Source organism: Lepisosteus oculatus, chromosome 10 (assembly GCF_040954835.1).
Source record: "Lepisosteus oculatus isolate fLepOcu1 chromosome 10, fLepOcu1.hap2, whole genome shotgun sequence".
Classification (NCBI taxonomy): Eukaryota; Metazoa; Chordata; class Actinopteri; order Semionotiformes; family Lepisosteidae; genus Lepisosteus; species Lepisosteus oculatus.
Genome location: NC_090705.1, coordinates 35648958 through 35668671, shown reverse-complemented (window position 1 = coordinate 35668671; position 19714 = coordinate 35648958). Strand labels below are relative to the sequence as shown.

Genomic DNA, 19714 nt, shown 5'->3' with positions numbered 1-19714 from the left:
TACACCACACCGTAGTTTTATTATGCAGAATATCCAGTTTAGGATTAATGGCATTAACTCCTTTGTGACTCCAATATTTTGTAGATTTGGCTAAATTCAAATTACACACTCACTTAAAAGAAGCTGCTGAAATCACTAGTGAAAGACATTTACCAGAAGCACAGTGCCTACCTTCATGGGCCCATATGTGTTGCTGAAGGTCAGAACCATTTCTCATGAAGTAACAGTCACAATAAGGGCACTTGGATGCACGTTTTCCAATTAGCCCCTTCAGCTGCACTCTCCTTCCAAGAATTTCTGAGATTTTGTTCATCGATACATCTGAAGAAGTGAAGAATGATCTTCCATGATTATGTAGTTAGGCAAATGGTTCTTTGAAATAACCTGATAATATCTCAATAAAGTATAAATTGGTTTTACTAAGCAGAAGTCTATTGAAAGCTAAAGAAGTCTATCATTGGTAACAGCTCATATAAATCTCTTACATCTACTGAGGTAAGAGTTGTGTATCTATGGCCAGGATCATTGCATTTTATTACACACTGCAAAATCACACATTATAAAAAATTAAATAGTCATGCTATAAAATTCAATTTTGAACGGTGCACAAAAATGTTTTAAGGACATTACAAAGGTTTTAGATACAGTATTCCAGAAGATTGATTTTAAAATAAAATAAAAATCACACAAAGTATCTTCCTTCATAATGACAGATCTTAGGGGGAAAACATTTTCTGTACAGCCTCACATCCTCATTCATGTATATATAATTAGATTATTCAGAATACAGTATAATGTCTGTCCCTTGGTCAAGTGCTACTCAGAGGGAAAAGAAAAAGAGTGGCACGATGAAAACTGATTCCATGCCTACCCTGCTGTATTAGTGGCGTACAAAGCAAGATTATAATTCTTCTCAAAAGTTTTTTTTAAAGAAGTTTCAAGCCTTTATCCTACCAGGAATCTGAAGTATGAAATTGAGCATTACACTGGATTTAGACGTTTATAATCACTGTTCATCTAGTAATCAAATTTTAACTTCAGAGAGTTTATCCTTTTATTAATCCCAGGAGGTTTTTAAGACTTAATGTAAATGCACTGTAATGCAGACAGGCTTTCTGTGGTGCCAAAACAAATGCAAGATGATAACTAAATAGCGTGACTTTTTACTTCTACTTCTGTTTTGAAATCCCCAGTAATGCCGCTTATAAAAACTCCTTTTGCATCTTTGTCCCATGCAGTTTTACACCATGTATATTGATAGATTCGGTGCTCCAAAAAATGTGTGATCTGATTGATGCGATGTTTTGACATGTGACTGATTTGAGGTTTCTCCTATTTTAGACTATCATTTTTGCAGATATTTTGTTTTTGTATCTTTAAGTGCTATATATTGTAACGCAACGGGGGCTCAGGCGGGTGCCCTTGCCGCATTAGGTTGGCCCCCCACCGTCGGGGGCTCGAACCCGGGACTCCCGCGTCACTCAGCAGGGACCCAGCCCGGTGAGCCAAAGAGAGATCTCTCTACAGCCCAGTAGCTGTAGTCCTGCTATCACTGGGAAGGGCGGCGACGTCACCCCTCTGGTAAGCCGGCTCTTACACAGTGCCTGTCGGCCGTAAGCGTTACACTCTCCCCTGCTTAATTTGCCGTCCCCGGTGAAGGGCTATCCCACCCCGCTTCTGACACCAATGTAACGCAACGGGGGCTCTGGCGGGCGCCCTTGCCGCATTAGGTCGGCCCCGCACCGTCGGGGGCTCGAACCCGGGACTCCCGCGTCACTCAACAGGAACCCAGCCCGGTGAGCTAAAGAGAGATCTCTCTACAGCCCAGTAGCTGTAGTCCTGCTATCACAGGGAAGCCGGCTCTTACACAGTGCCTGTCGGCCGTAAGCGTTAGAATATATTAAAATGTAAAATGCTTAATGAAGCAGATACTCAATAAAAATACCTTCAATGTTTAGCTTAATTAAATGCTGCAATTTGAATAAATACAACTCTTCATACTTTGTATAGATTTGATGCCTGTACATTTTGCATTGGAATCACATACTTTACAGCATGTTATGGATCAATAATAGCTTCATTAACACACAGTTAATTGTTTGTCAATAAAAGAGTGAGTCATGATAACACCAGCGAAAAAACTTAAATGAAATCATCCCAGCCATATTATGGTTTAATTACTTACTGTTACAAAAACAGCTGTGCACATTTATTGTATTACAGTTACTATATAATTAATTTACAACAGCAATATATGGTATAATAAGTACCATTTTAAATTAAGATATAGTCTAGAATGAAAAATTAGAGAAAACAATAACATAAATAATATTATACCATAGTTGGATTTGACATGGTGTGTTGTTTCGTGAATAAATGCATAATTATAACTAATCTTAATCATTTGTTCATTTGTTGTATAGAACATTAGGCTGGGAATACTAAGTCTTTATTTAAAGCTTTCATGAATTAATGCACTTTAAAAAACGTCAAAAACTTATTTTAATCATGAGTACTACAATAATCAAACATTACAGCACACCAGTTCTGCTATACATTAATACTTAAATATGCATTGTATATGATAAAATCTATGGTAAACTCTGACTATGTCTACAAAACACAACCATTTAAATTAATTATCAACGGAGGAAAATAAACTTAGTAGAACATCTCCAAATGGTGGCTGTCTAAAGGAATCTGTACAAATGTTTGAGATATGCTTAATTCTTTCATTTTTATTGCATTTTCTTCTCAAAAGAAAAAAACATGTTTTGTGACCGAATTTGCATACTCCCTATATTTACAACTTTAAGACAGTGATATATTTCTATAAGACTTGCAGCAGGGAACATCAAATAGTTTAAACTCTAGTAATGGATCTTTCTGGTTGGTCCCTCTGCTACATTACATTGATTAACTTTCTTAGTTAGCATTCAATGCATCTTGAATAACAATTGCTTTTAGGATTGTCTGTAATAATTTCCTTAGAATATTTAGAAAAGATGCCCTTGGATACATTCGTTTTTTAAAGTTTGCTGTGTGTTGTTCAGGCTCTGTTTTTTTGTTATTTACAGTGGATGTTTTTTATGTTAGAACTTTCTTTATTCCTCAATGATAATTGCTTAGACTTCAATGAAAATAACTTAGTTCTCCATTCCCCAGAATAACTGTAAATCTTAATCAGCAATCGACTTCCCTAATACCTTCAATTAAGTATTAGTGTCAATAAAACACAAAGGCGGACTGGTGAGAGGATACAGTCTCTAAGTACTCCACATATACTGCCACGTTTGTGTCTATATTATTGATGCTTCTGAAATTATAGGATATTTCCTTGCAATACTTATTATGTCTATTATGAAAGCTTTGTTTTTGTCCCAAACAAGATTTCTAGGTTTCAGTGGAATAAATGCTAATTTCATTGTCTACCTGATGATACAAAGCTTAAATACGTACAGTTTTGATCATATGGAAAAAAAAACCTTCAGTTGCACCACAGACAGATCCTGTGTTATTGCCCTCAATCATGCTACTGTAAATCCTACAGAAGTCTATCCTTTGCCCAAGCATACCTTGCAGATATTAACCTATTTCCCATCTTCTTTGATTCTGGAAAGGTTTTGAAAATAGGGCTCCCTGGTAGTTCATTCAGCATGTTGTATGATACAATTATCTTGGATCCCTCCAATCCTGTGCATTCCTAAACAGCTGTGATGAAACTCCAGTAGTGCAAATGTCAGTGACAATAGTGATCTACTGCTCAGTGCTAATGCCCCTCACTGATTAGTATGCTGGCACTGATAACTTTTGTCAACACTGGCCATGTAATCTCCCTTGATTGCCTCCAATAGGGGTTTTTATGATTCAGTACAAATCTTCAGTTGCTCAGTAGGACACTTGCAATCTCTTTCTATTGCAGTACATTGCTCTACCACAAAATATGATCTCATATAGTGTTCCACCACAATCTGTATTTCGACTACTACATTTTGAACTCTACGTTTTGTCAAAATAAAGTGAAATATATTGGAACAATAAACTGTAATCCCAACTGTTGTCACAAAAACTATATAAAACAGATTTTACATGCATGCCTGCAAAATCATAAGACACAAACATACGTGCTTCAGGAGCTCTTGCCAGTTTAATGGTATCAAGACTTACTATTAGATCCCGAATCAAAACTTTACAAATATGCCTCGGCTACATTATTTTGAAAACCATTCGTTTCTGCAATCCTGAACAATCAGTCACCTGAAAGTCCACTTAGGTAGTAACCTCATCTCCACAGCACAGTGCAAGTCAAGCATCAATTACTAAACATTGCAAAGGACTGACCCTATCTCTATTTTGTAGACGCTCATAATCTTGTGTCATACCTTTTTATTTCTTGTCTGAGTTAGTGATAAGCTTTACTTAAATGACTGTATTTGTAATTCACAATGAAGTCTTGCAAAATGCAACAGCCTGAATTGTTTCTAAACAGCAACAGCTGCCAAGCAGGTTTTAAACTATATTTAGGTCTATTCTCCCAAATCATCACAGCTTCCACTATACTAGTACTGATTACTGCTTCAATTTCTTGATGCTCTGATTTTCTACCTGGCAATACTAGGTTCTTTAAGTCTGGGCTATCCCTAAGAAATACACTTGGCAATCGTCCGCTGTTTTTGTTGCACCTGCTACTTTGGATTTCCAATCAGATACTGTTCAAGTTGTTCCTCAAGTTGTTCCTGTTGGCTGACATCACAGCTTCCACTATACTAGTACTGATTACTGCTTTAATTTTTTGATGCTCTGATTTTCTACCTGGCAATACTAGGTTCTTTAAGTCTGGGCTATCCCTAAGAAATACACTTGGCAATCGTCTGCTATTTTTGCTGCACCTGCTACTTTGGATTTCCAATCAGATACTGCTCAAGTTGTTCCTGTTCCATCTCTGCAGAAAATCTAAACTAAAAACACATCTGTTATCACAGATTTTTCATTCTTCTCTCTTGATTGATATCTGCTCTCATGAGCTAAAGTTTTCTAATCAGACGGGCTAGCAACCAAGTGTTTTTTTTCTTAATATTCTCTCTTCACGAATTTTGTACCTTTTTTTTTACAATTAGGTTTTTGTAAATATGTCATTTGCAAGTGTTTGGAAACGAGCCCTTTTATATAATTTGTTAGGATTGTGTCATTTATTTTTATTGCAACAGTAACCTGAAGGAACTATTTAAATTGCAAATCTAACTGTGTCATAGTGTAAGATGACTCACTGTACATATGGTGTACATCATGAAAATACACAAAGAGCTGTTTTTAACTGAATAAATAGACTTAATAGATGTTATGCAAAAAAAATCTTGTAATGTAACTTTTAATTTTGTTTAATAAGAACCACCAACCCACAGAACATACAAGCCCTGTGTGTGGAATTCAGTAAGCAAGCAAAGAAAAGCCCTGCTTCATATTCAGGTGGAAAAGTCAATATGTCTCTGGTTCGTACCTGGATGGTAGGTTTTGATGTGAGATTTAATAAGTCGATCCTCAGGAAAGGTCTTCTCACACACAGGGCAGACATAACTTCTTTTATCCTGAAAGAGAGTTTGACACGTAAAGTTAATATTGTGTGAAATTAAACTACATAACATAAAGATTTCACCAATAAAGTAAGCATCAGTGACTACTACAGATTTAACTGAAAAACTCTTTAAGGAAAAAGAAACAATCAAGTTCACTGTTTAAAATGAAGTTTGTTGGAACTACTTTTATCTAGTTTAAGAAACTGTAAACAGAAAAGTTCCCAAGAAGTTTTGCTTTCCCTATAGACATTACAGAAACACACATAAATGCAGCACGGTGGCTCTGTGGCTAAGGATCTGCGCCTGTGGCTGGAAGGTTGCCGGTTCATATCCTGCTGCCAGCAGAGGAATCCTACTCCGTTGGGCCATGGATCAAGGCCCTTAACCCCAACTGATCTAGGGGCGCCGTATAAATGGCTGACCCTGTGCTCTGACCCCATGCTTCTCTCCCTGTCTGTCTGTGTGTCTCATGGAGAGCAAGTTGGGGTATACAAAAAGACAAATTCCTAATGCAAGAAATTGTATATGGCCAATTATTCTTATAACCTCTTATTCTTATAACTCTCTCTGTTATTTGGGAACTACAAATTGCAGCCTATCTGCTAGGTACAAGAATTTACCAAGTATGCAATTCAATGGCATTAGGAAAACGGATGATCCATGACAAAATTAGAAATCATGGTAACTGATCTTCACCTCAAATCAGTCAATGTGCTTTGTGTCAACAATGACTGTGCAGAGAAGGAATGCATCCCTGTCCAAGTTAATACTTCTACCAATATACTGTGAAATCTGTTAAATTTGTTCTGTACACAGGATCCAGCCTTCAAAAGCAAAATCATAATGTACTTGGATAACCTTCTCAACTGGATATTTGCTAATCTCTTGCAAGCTAGTAATATTCTCGAGACATCTGTCGGCACAATGTTTTGCTCAATTATTGTGGCACTCTTAGCATGTTTGGACTCTTAAACCTTGGAGTATGATTGAGACCGGTTTCTTTCCCAGGACTATACCATAGACAGGCCCATAACCATTTTTCAGCCTTCTGTGAGTATTCATAACTTTCTAGCTTACCTTGGCAGGAATTTAATCACAGTTCTCTGCTCAAAAACAAGTTTAATGCATGCTGCCATCCTGACTGAAAAACAAACCAACAACAGCACTTCCATTTCTCATCTTCTGGTGCTATCCAAATTGCAACATAGTTTTTCGCGTTGCACTGACTGGATATTTCATTTTAGATAATAAAACTACAGACACATTCCAGTCGATGCTAGTACCAAAAGAGAATAAAATGATGTCATTCTCTAATGTTATAAGATTTATAGGCAATAACTCTTAAATATGAACAGTCTGCAAACACAGTTTCATTATGCTGAAGTGCAAAACAGCATCATTCATGCCACAGATAAATCTTCATGGAAAGAAAACTCCAAAGGTCAATTACAAGAAGATTAAATAACCAAAGGTTGTACTTTTTTGAGGTCACAAAACTGCAGATATGAAATGGACCGAGCTAAATTCATCTTTAAATTCATCCAACCATTTTCTAACCGCTTCTTCAAATTCAGGGTCGTGGGGAAGCCGGAACCTTTCCTGGCAAGCAACAGGCACAAGTAAGATACATCCTGCCCAGGACACCAGTCCATCGCAAGCCAGACACTGACATTCATACTTAGGGCCAGTTTTCCCAGAAACCAACTAACCTACCAGTATGTTTTGGGGCTGTGGGAGGAAACCCACATGAGCACAGGGAGAACCACTCTATGCTAACCAGTGCGCCAGGAAAAGTATTCGGACCTTTTCTTTTGGTGTCTGATTTTGTGACATTACAAATTGATACAAACTCTTTAACGTTTTACACAAAACCTAAGGGCTCAAAATGAATGAGCAAATAAGAAATAAGGGAAAAAATGTGATTATGTTGATTGTGTAAGCATTGTAACCCAAGAACTCTATTTGGTAGAGTTATCTTTGGCAGCGATTGTAGCTACAATATATGTGCATAGTATCTACCAGCTTTGCATACCGACAAGGTGTAGGTTTTAACAATTCTTCTTTGCAGATTTGCTCAAGCTCTCTCTAGTTACTTGGAGTTTAATTATAAAAATCAGTTTACAAGTATTTTCCTAGGTGCTCAATAGAACTAAATTCAAGACTTTGAATGGGCCACTCTCAAGGACATTCCTTGTCCTGCTGAAAGGTGAATTTGCACCCTAGTTTTTAGACTGATACAAACTAAAACAGGTTTCTTGTCTGTACTTTGCTTTGTGCATTTATTAAATCAATCTAGTTCCTGCTGAGGAAAAGCTTGATGGCAAGAATAGTGTTGAATAGGAGATGCTCTTTTTGGGATATTCTGCTTTTTAATTATACTAAAAAGTCTAAATTGTATGTTGTCTGATCACAAAACCTATTTGCCATATGTTTGCAAACATGCTTGTATCACTTAAATTGTTTGTTGGAAACTATATTTGCGATGGATTTGTCACTCTAAAATATACGCTAGTTTTGCAAACTATTTTGGATGTTGTTTATTGTTGCACATTTTCTCCCATCTCTGCCACTTAATTCTGTAACTCTTTCAAAGGTGCCACTGGCTTCACAGTGCCATTCCTTACCAGTTTCTACCTTTCCTTGTTGCTCAGTTAACAGTGAGTACCAGTCATATCTAGTCGGTATCTGGGTGGTATAATTCATCTTGATTAACCTTCCACTTCCTGATAAATGAGTAAAAAAGTAATTACAGGGATGTTCAAAAATTTGGATATTTCTGCACTCTTCTCCAAATCTTTCATTTTCAATGCATTTATCCTTTCCATGCTCTGGATGCATTGTAGTCTTCCTGGCTGAGTTTTTGTTTGAAATTCACTACCTGAACATAAAACCTCAAAGAAAAGAGGTGTTTTCAGATAGAAATCATAATAGAAATTGATTATTGCACAGAGAGGCTACTTAACTGTGTGGCTCTTTAAGTCATTTTGTCCAAAAACATTACAAATTAGGTTTTCCACAACAAAGGATTTAAATACTAATTTAAATAATGCAATCATGACATTTCCATTTTTCTTTTGGAATAATTATTATTTGTGAATATAACAAATATTAATTTCTACTTCAAAGTGTCATGACTGAGAGCTTCCAAGCAACTGTATGAACTGTGCAAGGGTCTTAAAACTTTCACAAGCCATTATATTAAGCTCAACTAAAAATGAATAAAAAATGACTAGCTCAAAAAAAAAAGTAAAAGGTATTTGCAAGTTGAATGTTCTCCAATTATGAGTTCACCAAAAAAACTGTTGTAGATACCACTATAAACATATTCTTTAATATTATATAAATGGAGTATTTTTTTTTCTGGTAGAGCACTACAGAATACAACTCATTATTTTTAATGAGAAGACAGCTGTATATTTTGAGTGTGCTTGCAGCTAGGGAAACATTTCTTCCTTCCACTGAAAGGCATCAAAGCCAGGCAACAGGACCATGGTTTCCATAAATGTTGCATATGTTCACTAAAAATAAAGGACATCTGCATCATAAAGTCTAATTTTGATTTTCATACAAGAAAAAAAATACTATTTTCATTAAGCCATATTTCGTATTTCAAAGTCGTATTTCCCCCTGCATCTTCACATGAACTGCTCTGAGTGTAGTATTAACATTTTTTTATTCTGCAATCCATTACAGCCTAAACTGTAAAAAAAAAACTGTACTGAATATGTGCAAGAGAAAATGTGACAACCAAAAGTAAACATGACACACAAAAGTAAAGCTGACAAAACTGAAGAACTGTTAGCAATAAAATCTGAATATCACACATTCTGTTTGTAGATAGCACTTCCAAAAAGCAGTGTGGCAAATGCATAGCATATTTGTTTTGGCTGATTTGTGACTAAAAGCTGAAACTTCCTTCACTTTGTATTTTTAGGCAATGATTTTTTTTTTAGATGGAGTTATATCTTGTTGGTAAAAACTAGCATACTTTATGTTGAGGTGCATTAAACCTAACCTGCCCATTCGTCTACCTGCATGTTTAGCATAAGTTAGCATACCATTCATGACAATAATGTTTTTGTTACACTTACTCAATCTATTCATAAATAAAATCTATAAATAAATATAAGTTTAAATTATAAATCACAGTTTTAGTTAAAAATAACATTTCATAAACTGGATTCTAAAACTGCTCCATTTAATGTAAACTTTAAAAAATACTTAAACCCATAAATGTTCAAAACAAGGCTTCTTTATCCCATTAAATAAATCATAAAAATGCCCCGACAAGCACTCCAAAGGTGTGCATTTTGACAGTCCTTCTGAAGTCTAAGATATCATACAAGATTCTGAGCCACATTTCTGCCAGGAATTTTAAAAAGAAGCAATTAAAATAATCAGTTTCCAAATTATACAGTATGTATAACTCTTTTTAAACTTAACATATGTTACTACCTGAATTTAATTTGATCTGGCAATAGGTGTGGTACAAGCAAGTATCTTAAACACAACATGTGGAAATTCAAAACAGGATGCTACAAAGCCAAAGTCCGGTTCCAATTTTCTCTGTTTTGCTGATTGATGGGTTAGCAAATAACAATGCAAATCACAAGAGCATAGTGTCATGAGCAGATTCTTTGAAACAGCCAACGTTAGATAACTAAATGTAGAATAATAATAGTAAAATTGAATGTATATGCATTTAGAAACACTGACACGGCTGTCAAATTCAGCAATGAAAAGTGACTGAAGAGATTTTACTGTTCAAGGAAACATTAAATTTAGACTCTAATTACATCTTTTTAATTTTTAAAGCATTCAGCCTATTTCTTCAAGGTCAATAAAATAAAAGCATATCCATAAAATAGCAAGAAGTATTGCTTCTATTTTCTTAACTTATAGGTCTGATGTCATAAATGATACACATCTGAAATAAAACAATAATATATGTAAATTTGGTCCTTCAATATCAATTCTGTCCTATTGCTTCTTTTTTCTGCCTCCTCATTTCTATACTATAAAATTCTGTAATTTCCTTTAATTTAAAGGTCACACCGTTCATATGTCTGCAGTGACTGATTTGGGGACATTCCGACATGTAAAACATACTAGAAAACAAAATATTAATTTCACAATACTCACAAAAAAAATTATATGAATACTGTATGTGACCAATAATGTATCCGTTTTGTTAAAACTGTACTATACGTACAGCACAGGTTTTAATATAGTTTCGACAGTTGAACAGGACACTGACCCATAAGCTGCTGGTACAAAAAGACATGACCAGCCATGCCCCCAAAAGAAGCACAAACCCTGATTTTGCATTATTTTTTGTGGCAGGGTGAATAGTGCAGAAAATATACTTCATTAAAATACCAACAAAAATAATATGAACAGAACTGAAACACTTCAGATGGAATGTATTTAAAAGCATGAAAGTAAATCTTTTCAGAAGCACACCAGCTAATAGAACATTCTTTGCTTTCACACTAACTACAATACAACCTGGAAACAACAAATAGAACCAAAACATTAGAAATAGTAAACCTGAGATCATCTGAGCTTTCCAGAGTGTTGCATTTTTTTTTTCCATATTATGCTCTCTAATGCACTCACTAAATCTTGTAAATGTATTACTTTAACCATTTTCTGTGGAAGCTGGCATGAATAGAAAGCTGTTCTATCTATTATTAAAGACTTCTGGGAAATACAGGTTCTTTAATCATTTTAAGCAAACATTTGCTAAGGATGTTTCAGTTGCAAACACTTTAAAAATATATTTTTAAGTCTTTAATGTGTACATACTGTATCTACCACGGAACACAAAGATGTTTAGACAAGACCCTAATATGTTAATAATCAGATGGTACAAAAGTTATTGAAAGCTTCACAGGTGCCTCATCAACCTACATGTTGTTTTTGTTTAAATGCAGCTTCCCCTTGTACTCTAAAACAGTTTCTGGGACTGAACACTGGAGATGTGTAACACCCAGGCCTACTTCTGCAATTGAGTGTCACTAAATAGTTAAGCAATAGTGTGAAAGAAGGGTTAGAAGACTACTGGAAGGTTGTGGTTTAAATCCCACTGCTGTTGAGTTAGATATTTCAAATGGGAACACAAATAATTCAAATAAATTGATAACATTTTCCGAAAGCCGCCTCTCTTTTAATGGTGATTCACATCACCGGAACATCACACTGCATTAAAAAGTATTTCTTTACCTCTGATTCTTTGATGATTTTTACCATTATGAACAATAATAATTTTAAACACTGGGACTGTCTAAAAGCTTGGTGCTTGGAAGAACTGGCTCCATAGTAAAACACTATCACTGTGGAGAGATGTATGACTTCAATTCTGGAATTAAATGACCTAACTCCCAATAAAGAACAAAAGCAATTTTCAGAACCATGATGTCTCACATTAAAAGCTGTTCCCTGATCCAAATACGTCCATTGTGATTTCACTTTAAAATGTGGTCTCTAAGAGGCACAATTAAACAAAAAGCTTGATTTCCTTTACGTTTTAAATGTATTTTGTTTTCTAGAGAAACATGATTGATCAGGTAAGAGGATGAGGGTTATATTTAACAAGTACGTATACAAATATAAGTGCAATACTTATTATAATTTAAAGTCAGAACAATTCCTCTTCAAAATGAAGATCTTTGACCAGCATGGTCTAACTTTTAGATTAACTGGAGAAGCCCAAGCCAAGTGCACCAAGATATGGTCCCATTCACAGATGAAAGATATAGCATCAAGTAACTCAAGTTCAAGGGAAGACTGTCCTAAGGACAGTAAAGGGCTGTCCTATGCTGGCAAGTAAAAACAAATGCAAACTAATTCCTTTTAACACTGAGAAGAAGTGGTGCTTCTTCATATGAAGGTTTGTACGAGCTGGCATGTTGTCCAAGCAGATAGACTAGATCATTAAAAAAAACAGCTGGATCAATTTCTCACATCAATTACATCCTATTACACAAGATTATATTTAGAAAGACTCAAATGTATACTAACATACAATATTTTGCAAACTTTCATTCACCCTTTGATAGGAGAAAAATACTTCTGCATAACAATGCAAGGACAAATAAAGTTCCATAACTCAAGGTATAAATGGATCATGTTGTGGCATTCAGACAATCCTCTTGGAAAAATACACATTTTATCCAGTCAACTGATCCCCCTCAGCCTCAGCAGAAATGGTAGAGCTTCTCTTGACAAGCCGATAGTTGAAAACTTAATTTTATAACAGCATAATAAATCAAAGGCCCAGGCACAGGCCATAAATTCAAATAGCCCTGGAATGGAAACTGTTGAATACCAAACAAAAGGAAAATGAATTTTCCCCTTACTCTGACAGAATGGCTCGAATTATAGTGCATTAGAAAGGGTATGCAGTTTTTCAATGCCCTTGATCTTTTTTTTCTCCTTAAGCTGGAAACATTTTGTGGGTTGGGTTATCATTCCAGACATCTACAGTGGTCTGCTAGCCTCTCCTTTCCGATATATAACTTGTTGCTTGTTATGGTGATCTCATATCCCTTTAATGCACCACGGTAGGTGAATCATCCTGCTATGAAAACTACTTGATTCAGCAGCTGGGTGTAACTATTGTCCAGACTTAACACAGCTATTTCTTAGCAACAAAATAACGGTTCTGAAAAATCCTAAATGAATAAAAGTCACATAAGTTAATAATATTGTTTCTAAATCATGTAGATTTTACTGGCTTTTTTTATGAAAAAGACTTACTCAAGGGGTTTGTCTAAGCCAGTAGGTCAGTTAGGATTAATTTCAGAGTAGTGTATTGATCAACTACTGTATATCAGTATAGTATATATACTGTGTATATGTGACCATAGAGGTGACACTATAATGATACAGTGGCCATTGTAGTAAGAAACACAAAACACGAATGACATACATAGTCTACAATCACACATGTCCAGGTGGTACCTTAAAACCAGTCAAAAAGTCTTAGAACAGATATCTGACTCTTTTCCAGAAGAATGTTACACACAACATGTAGTCCAACACCTCCTTGGGGAAAGCAAGGAGAAATGGCCAGAAGCCATATCACCCTGCGACTCACCATTGGCAACAGTACCTGGATGGGAGGTCTCCTGGGAAAAACTAAGGTTGCTGCTGGAAGAGGTGTTAGTGGGGCCAGCAGGGGACACTCACCCTGCGGTCCATGTGGGTCCTAATGCCCCAGTATAGTGACGGAGACACTATACTGTAAAACAGGCGCTGTCCTTCGGATGAGACGTAAAACTGAGGTCCTGACTCTCTGTGGTCATTAAAAATCCTAGGGCCTTTCTCGAAAAGAGTAGGGGTGTAACCCCGGCGTCCTGGCCAAATTTCCCATTGGCACTTACCAATCATGCCCTCCTAATAATCCCCATCTATGAATTGGCTTAATTACTCTGCTCTCCTCTCAACTGATAGCTGATGTGTGGTGTTCTGGCGCACTATGGCTGCCGTCGCATCATCCAGGTGGATGCTGCACATTGGTGGTGGTGGAGGGGATCCCCATTACCTGTAAAGCGCTTTGAGTGGAGTGTCCAGAAAAGTGCTATATAAGTGTAAGCAATTATTATTATTAAATTAGACAAAAAGTGGTGTTTTGGTACAAACATGAACATTCTTCCTGACAACAGAAAATTTAGCTGCTTTTGAAACAAAAAAGAGAGTGTAAAAAGACAAACAAGGTGTCTTAAAAGGAATCCCAGAGAGAAATGTTCTCATCTAAAAATAAAATTGCATAATTATGATAAAGAGTAAATATTCCAGTTTGGGGTAACAGTACTGCATACAAGTCCTGCAGATTATTATTGTATTATCTATGTTGCAAAAAAAATCTTTCTATTTCCTCTGTTTTATGGCTACTTCCCAGGAGCCACAAATTATAACATAGGGTGTTATTATGTTGCATATGAACAAAAAATAATTGGAAGCTATTTGACCTACAAATGTGATGTTCAAACAGTTTACTACAGCAGTCAAACCAATTTATAACTACCCATAACTCCAAAAATAGGTATTACCATATAAAAATACTCCAAAACACTTAAGTTTCTTGCCCCAAGAATTGGCAGGGTAATTAATGATAAAATCCATTCCAAATCCTCAAACATCCTTTCCCTGTGAGGAACATTGGTCAGCTGTTTCAATTTAATTTAAAGGTTAACCACAGATACATTTCCACTGAGGGAACAAAGAATTTCACCCACATAAAAAAAAAACAAAGTCCTCCATTTTGCACGTATAACTACTCCCTCTTGTCTCCACCAAGACCAATTAATTTTCAGCATGCTCCAGTTTCCTCCAGAGAACAATTGATCCTGTTTTGACAAAAAAAATGCACCCTAGACCATATTAAGAACTACGTGGCTTAAAGGACAACTACCTATGACGATTCTTAACCTAGTTCTGAACAAGAAATGATTTGTAATGTCTGGTTAATGCCCTCTCTTCACTGACTGCAACACAATTATTATTCTGTAGTGGTGACTGCAAGTAGTACAATTAATGAAGTATTATAAACTATGTATAATATTAATGCTGTAGTACTGTGATATGCATAATGTGGGACTCCTACTCTCCTGACTAAGGCATGGTGCCTCAAGGACTATGAGAACTTTTCATTATTAGTGGCTTTATTGTCATTGCATTCATATTTGGGTTTGGATTTATTTTAGGTTTTTATTCATTCACATGGCATATTGATAGCACTCATGTATAGAAGGGAGTCCATTATCATACATGTTAGATCTATTTATTTTGTATGCATATGCATCTTCTTCTGTATATCTGATTATGCCCCCAATGCATGACCAGAATGCCTTATCGTTTGTCGTATCTTTTTATTCTTCTTAGATAATTTATATATATATATAAATGTAAGGATTAATCAAACTTGAACTGCAGTTTTATTGTGTTTTATCATTATTTCAGGTAAAATGTAAAATCAAAATTAAATGATTAAGCATGTGTATAGGATTTTACATATAAATATTTAAATTGGCATTCTGAATAAAAATCAGATTCCAATATCTTTCCTTACCCTAAATCATGATGGATTTACCAAACCTTGACGTACTTTATTACACCATATGAGGAGGGGATTTATCTTAATTACACAGCAGCTTTGTCAAACGTGGTTTTAAAGTTAATCATTGTGTTCTGAATTATGGTAATTAAATGAAATCTTGTAAAAAAAATCTGCATACAAAAACGTTACTCATGGGATTCCCACCAAGGTAGTTTACAACAGGCTTGGTGCCAACAGGAGAAGGGTTAAGATCTAATGAACTGGTCAACTCCTGGACAATCAGTGACTAAGCAACTTTTCAGGTGTCAGAAGGCATGCAATGATGTCAGTGAGGGACAACGGAGTCACACTTCTCACTAAGATAAAAGATATCTAAACTGTGAGATGTTCATAAGTCTGCCGCCATGGACCAGTACAAAATTATATTTATCATCATTCAAATGGAACCTGGTGACAAGATTTTTAAATGATAAAAAAACAGCACCTTGAGATCTCACCAGGACACATCAAAACTTATTTTGTTCATGTTGACGGAAATGTATCAGCAAATTAGTAAGAATTTTCACAGCTTCTGGTTTAGCACTTTTCTTTGACCTTCAGTAAAGCGTAAAAGACCAAGCAGAAAACTGACTGTTAAATCACCTGTGTTTTTTTTTATCTGTACTTGCTTTTTTTAACAAAGTCACCAGTCTATTTTACCTTACCAGTAATTTTTGATTAAATTCATTTTCATTTCAGAGAATCCCACTTCTGCATAACACCTTCAGAGAAATGGAGGATGTGGTTTGGCCAAAACTTTCAGTCAGAATAATAATTTATGCTGCCTTAGATGAGCAGGAGCTTCTCAGAATAGAACAAAATCAGGGATAAAAAAAACAAACCAGAAAACCTCAAATGTCAAATCAATGTGTAAAAGATAATCTGAAATAAAAAGCCTTAACCCATTTTCAGATCAACAATTACACAAGAAACAGGAGTGAGAAAAAATGGCAAACTATTTTTTTTAAAGTGATGACTTAAATAGGGACCAAACGTACTCCATTTAAAATGTTAATGTAGTTTTGCACTAAATTACCTACAGTTCAACAGAAGCAGTGCACCATAAAGATAATCAAATGAAAGAAATACTGGGTTGCAGTACAGAAAAACTCCCAAGGCAACCTTTGATGGAATCCACTTCACCTGTACTTCAGTTATTTATTTAGGAACTTAATTACTACAATTTTCTTATGATCAGTAATATGTTTCTGAATTAACTTTAAATGTGCATCAAGGCAGAGATAACTCATTACATTTGAAGAGAAAACAATTTCCCTTGAGTCTGTTTAGCTTTGTATGCTTGACCAAATGCATGAAATGCCAGAGGCAAAAGTAGCATAGATGGCAAGGAAGTTATATCTCACCACGTTCTTAACAACAGGTAATAAATACATACAGGCATTTGACAATAAGTAATGTAAATTATTTGTTATAGCAAATTTCCATTAAAATTCTTAATAGACTCAACGACATAGTGACATGTTTGGATTAAAGTAGTCCAATGTCTATATTTGTAGCAATACTGTGTTTGCACGTGTCATTGTTTCTGTCATTATAGTACAATGGACAATTAATTTCATACTTTATGGCTATGAATTAAGAAAGTTAAATCATAGCTGGAGGCCAACTTTAAATACCAGCAGTGCTGCTTCAGAGTCTTAGGAAGATGTCTGTATTATTTCTCTGTAATGCCGAACAAAATTCAGACCATGGTTTAAAAAAAAAAATGGGTGACCTTCATTAATAACAAAGAAGCTGATTCAAATATAATATATTACAAGGCTCAGGGTTTTTGTTAGGCAATAAAATAAACAATTTTGTCACCAAACCGGAAACATTATAATCAAACAAAATTTCTGTGGAAAGAATATGGTGATAGTGAAACAGTACTTCAGTAAACAGTAAAATAAATAGGGGGAAAGTTTTAAAAAAATACAAAAATATTTTTAAAGTAGAATAGTTATCAATTAAGAAACAAAGTCCTCTAGTAAGAAAGCCAGGCCTGCCTTTACAAGGACAATATCACATTAGCAAAGACTTGAAGACACCTACCAATACTCTTTTCAGAATTTATGACTTATCCATAAATATAATTCTAATGTCTTGATGAACAGCTTCAGGAAAAGCCAAGCCTCAGACTTCTGTTTTTAAGACTTTACAAATTCAGCCAAATGATTTTTTTTCATGTTTTCCCCACTACACTTACCTTTGTGGTGTGGGCTCCAATCTTTGCCTGTTAAATGTGCTTGTTTCCCTGGCTCAACATAAACTATTTTAACTGTAATTCTATCTTTTTTTTGTGTTGTGCCAGTAGCATAAATTGTGACAAGATTAAAAATGTCATGGTTGTTCTAAAGAATTTCTGATGAAAGCCAATATGACAAAACCAATAAAGAACGCATAACTTTGTTTTTAATAGCCTTCTTGTCTCTATATGTTGATGAAATTCATCTCAGGTTGTGTAACAAGCTCCAGTACTCAGATGGAGTACAAAGTAAATTCTATCTTGGGAAGTAAGAAGACCCTAAAAACAAACCTGCAGAACCTAAAAACATCTGCAGTTCCTGACCTCCTTGTACCACAAGACCATCCCACAATACAGTACTATGCACACTGTAATATGTGCAATACTATACTATAAATGTACTACATGTACTGTATATCTGTGCTGTACATATTACTATACCATACTGTGCTATATACACAGTACTATGCTTAGTACATAATACAGGAGCTCTTGTGCCTTTTTCTTCCAAAGCATGTAACTACACTACTTACAGAAGTCAATTGATTTGATCTACGTCTCTCACGTATGACTAATCTGTGATGACTAATCCAAAACAACTGTAACTGGAATATAATTTATTCCAAGCCACTTAAAAAAATTGCAGATATTTCTTTCCAATTTCAATCGTACATCATTGAGAATGTAAAAATGCGAACAACACAAACTACATTAATGTAAAAGTAAACAACATTGTAAAAGTCAACCGGCAAGACAGAGGCCATTCTGGAAGCATTGGATATCAAGTAAAATAGAAATAGAAATGTTCTCACATCTGGACAGGATAATGAACCAAGGGACAATTCAGAAAAGTCAATAAAAACCCATCCAGCATATCTAGGAGATGAAAAGAGCCCACAGACCAACTCAACGACAGTGAGTAACTGTGCGACAGTGAGTAACTGCCAAGCCACTGTTCTCCTATCTAACCACAATATTATTTAATAATATTTAGGTACCTCATGCAAAAAACTACTTTAACACTTAAAAATGCAAATGCAATATAAAAACAATTATATGAAAGCAGGGATAGTGCTTTTGATGCATTTCATGCAAGTAGTTTTATCAGAAGATACATATTCCTAAGAAAAATTTAAAACATTCACTGTTTCATTTGGAGCACACAAAAATTGGTACTTTTGATTTCCTTATGTCAGAAATAAAATTATTTAAATCACAGGAAAATGTTCTTCACTGGTTTTAAGTGATTATTTGTAAACAGTATGGCTATTGTATAAATTGTACATTTTAAAAAAGTGCACGAATGCTTTCTATAAATGTTTAGATGAAAATATAAGTCATCCACTTGTCCTTCCAAAATATTTTGCTAACACATACTGTGTATGTACTGTAAGAGCTATCACACTAAAAATGTTCCATATGGGAAATACCAAAGTCAATGTACTAGTAACCAAGAGTTCGCCTACCAAGTACCAAAGTGAGAGTAAAAAAAAATTCCCAAACATCAGCTAGTCTTTCTTTGTATCTGAGAGACCACATTCTAGATGTCCATGAAAACGACTACAAGTGTAGAAAACAAGCAGGTCATCACTATAAAATGGAGAAATTATTAACTTCAGTATATGAGGAAAAGCAGAACCGACTGCCAGTACAGTATATGAAGTACTCAGGCCTTCCTATGGTATCTTAGTTTGTGAAATTACAAAATGATGCATACACATTTTTTCACAACTTGTAAATTCACCCTGAAGACCTCTAAGGGTAAAATATGTTCCTGTAAATGTCAGCAAAAAC

The 19714-nt window shown here is 35.2% G+C and overlaps 1 protein-coding gene across 3 annotated transcripts in view; it reads right to left on the bottom strand.

Moving 5' to 3' along the window:
- Nucleotides 1–19714, bottom strand: part of zfat (zinc finger and AT hook domain containing) — a 55972-nt gene that overhangs the window by 20179 nt on the left and 16079 nt on the right. For all 3 annotated transcript variants that reach the window (XM_015357100.2, XM_006635654.3, XM_015357101.2), the window contains exons 8-9: nt 5498–5585; nt 172–321 (exon numbers count right to left, since the gene is read on the bottom strand). In XM_015357100.2, coding sequence (XP_015212586.1) covers nt 172–321; nt 5498–5585 — 238 coding nt within the window. The remainder of the gene's footprint in view (nt 1–171; nt 322–5497; nt 5586–19714) is intronic.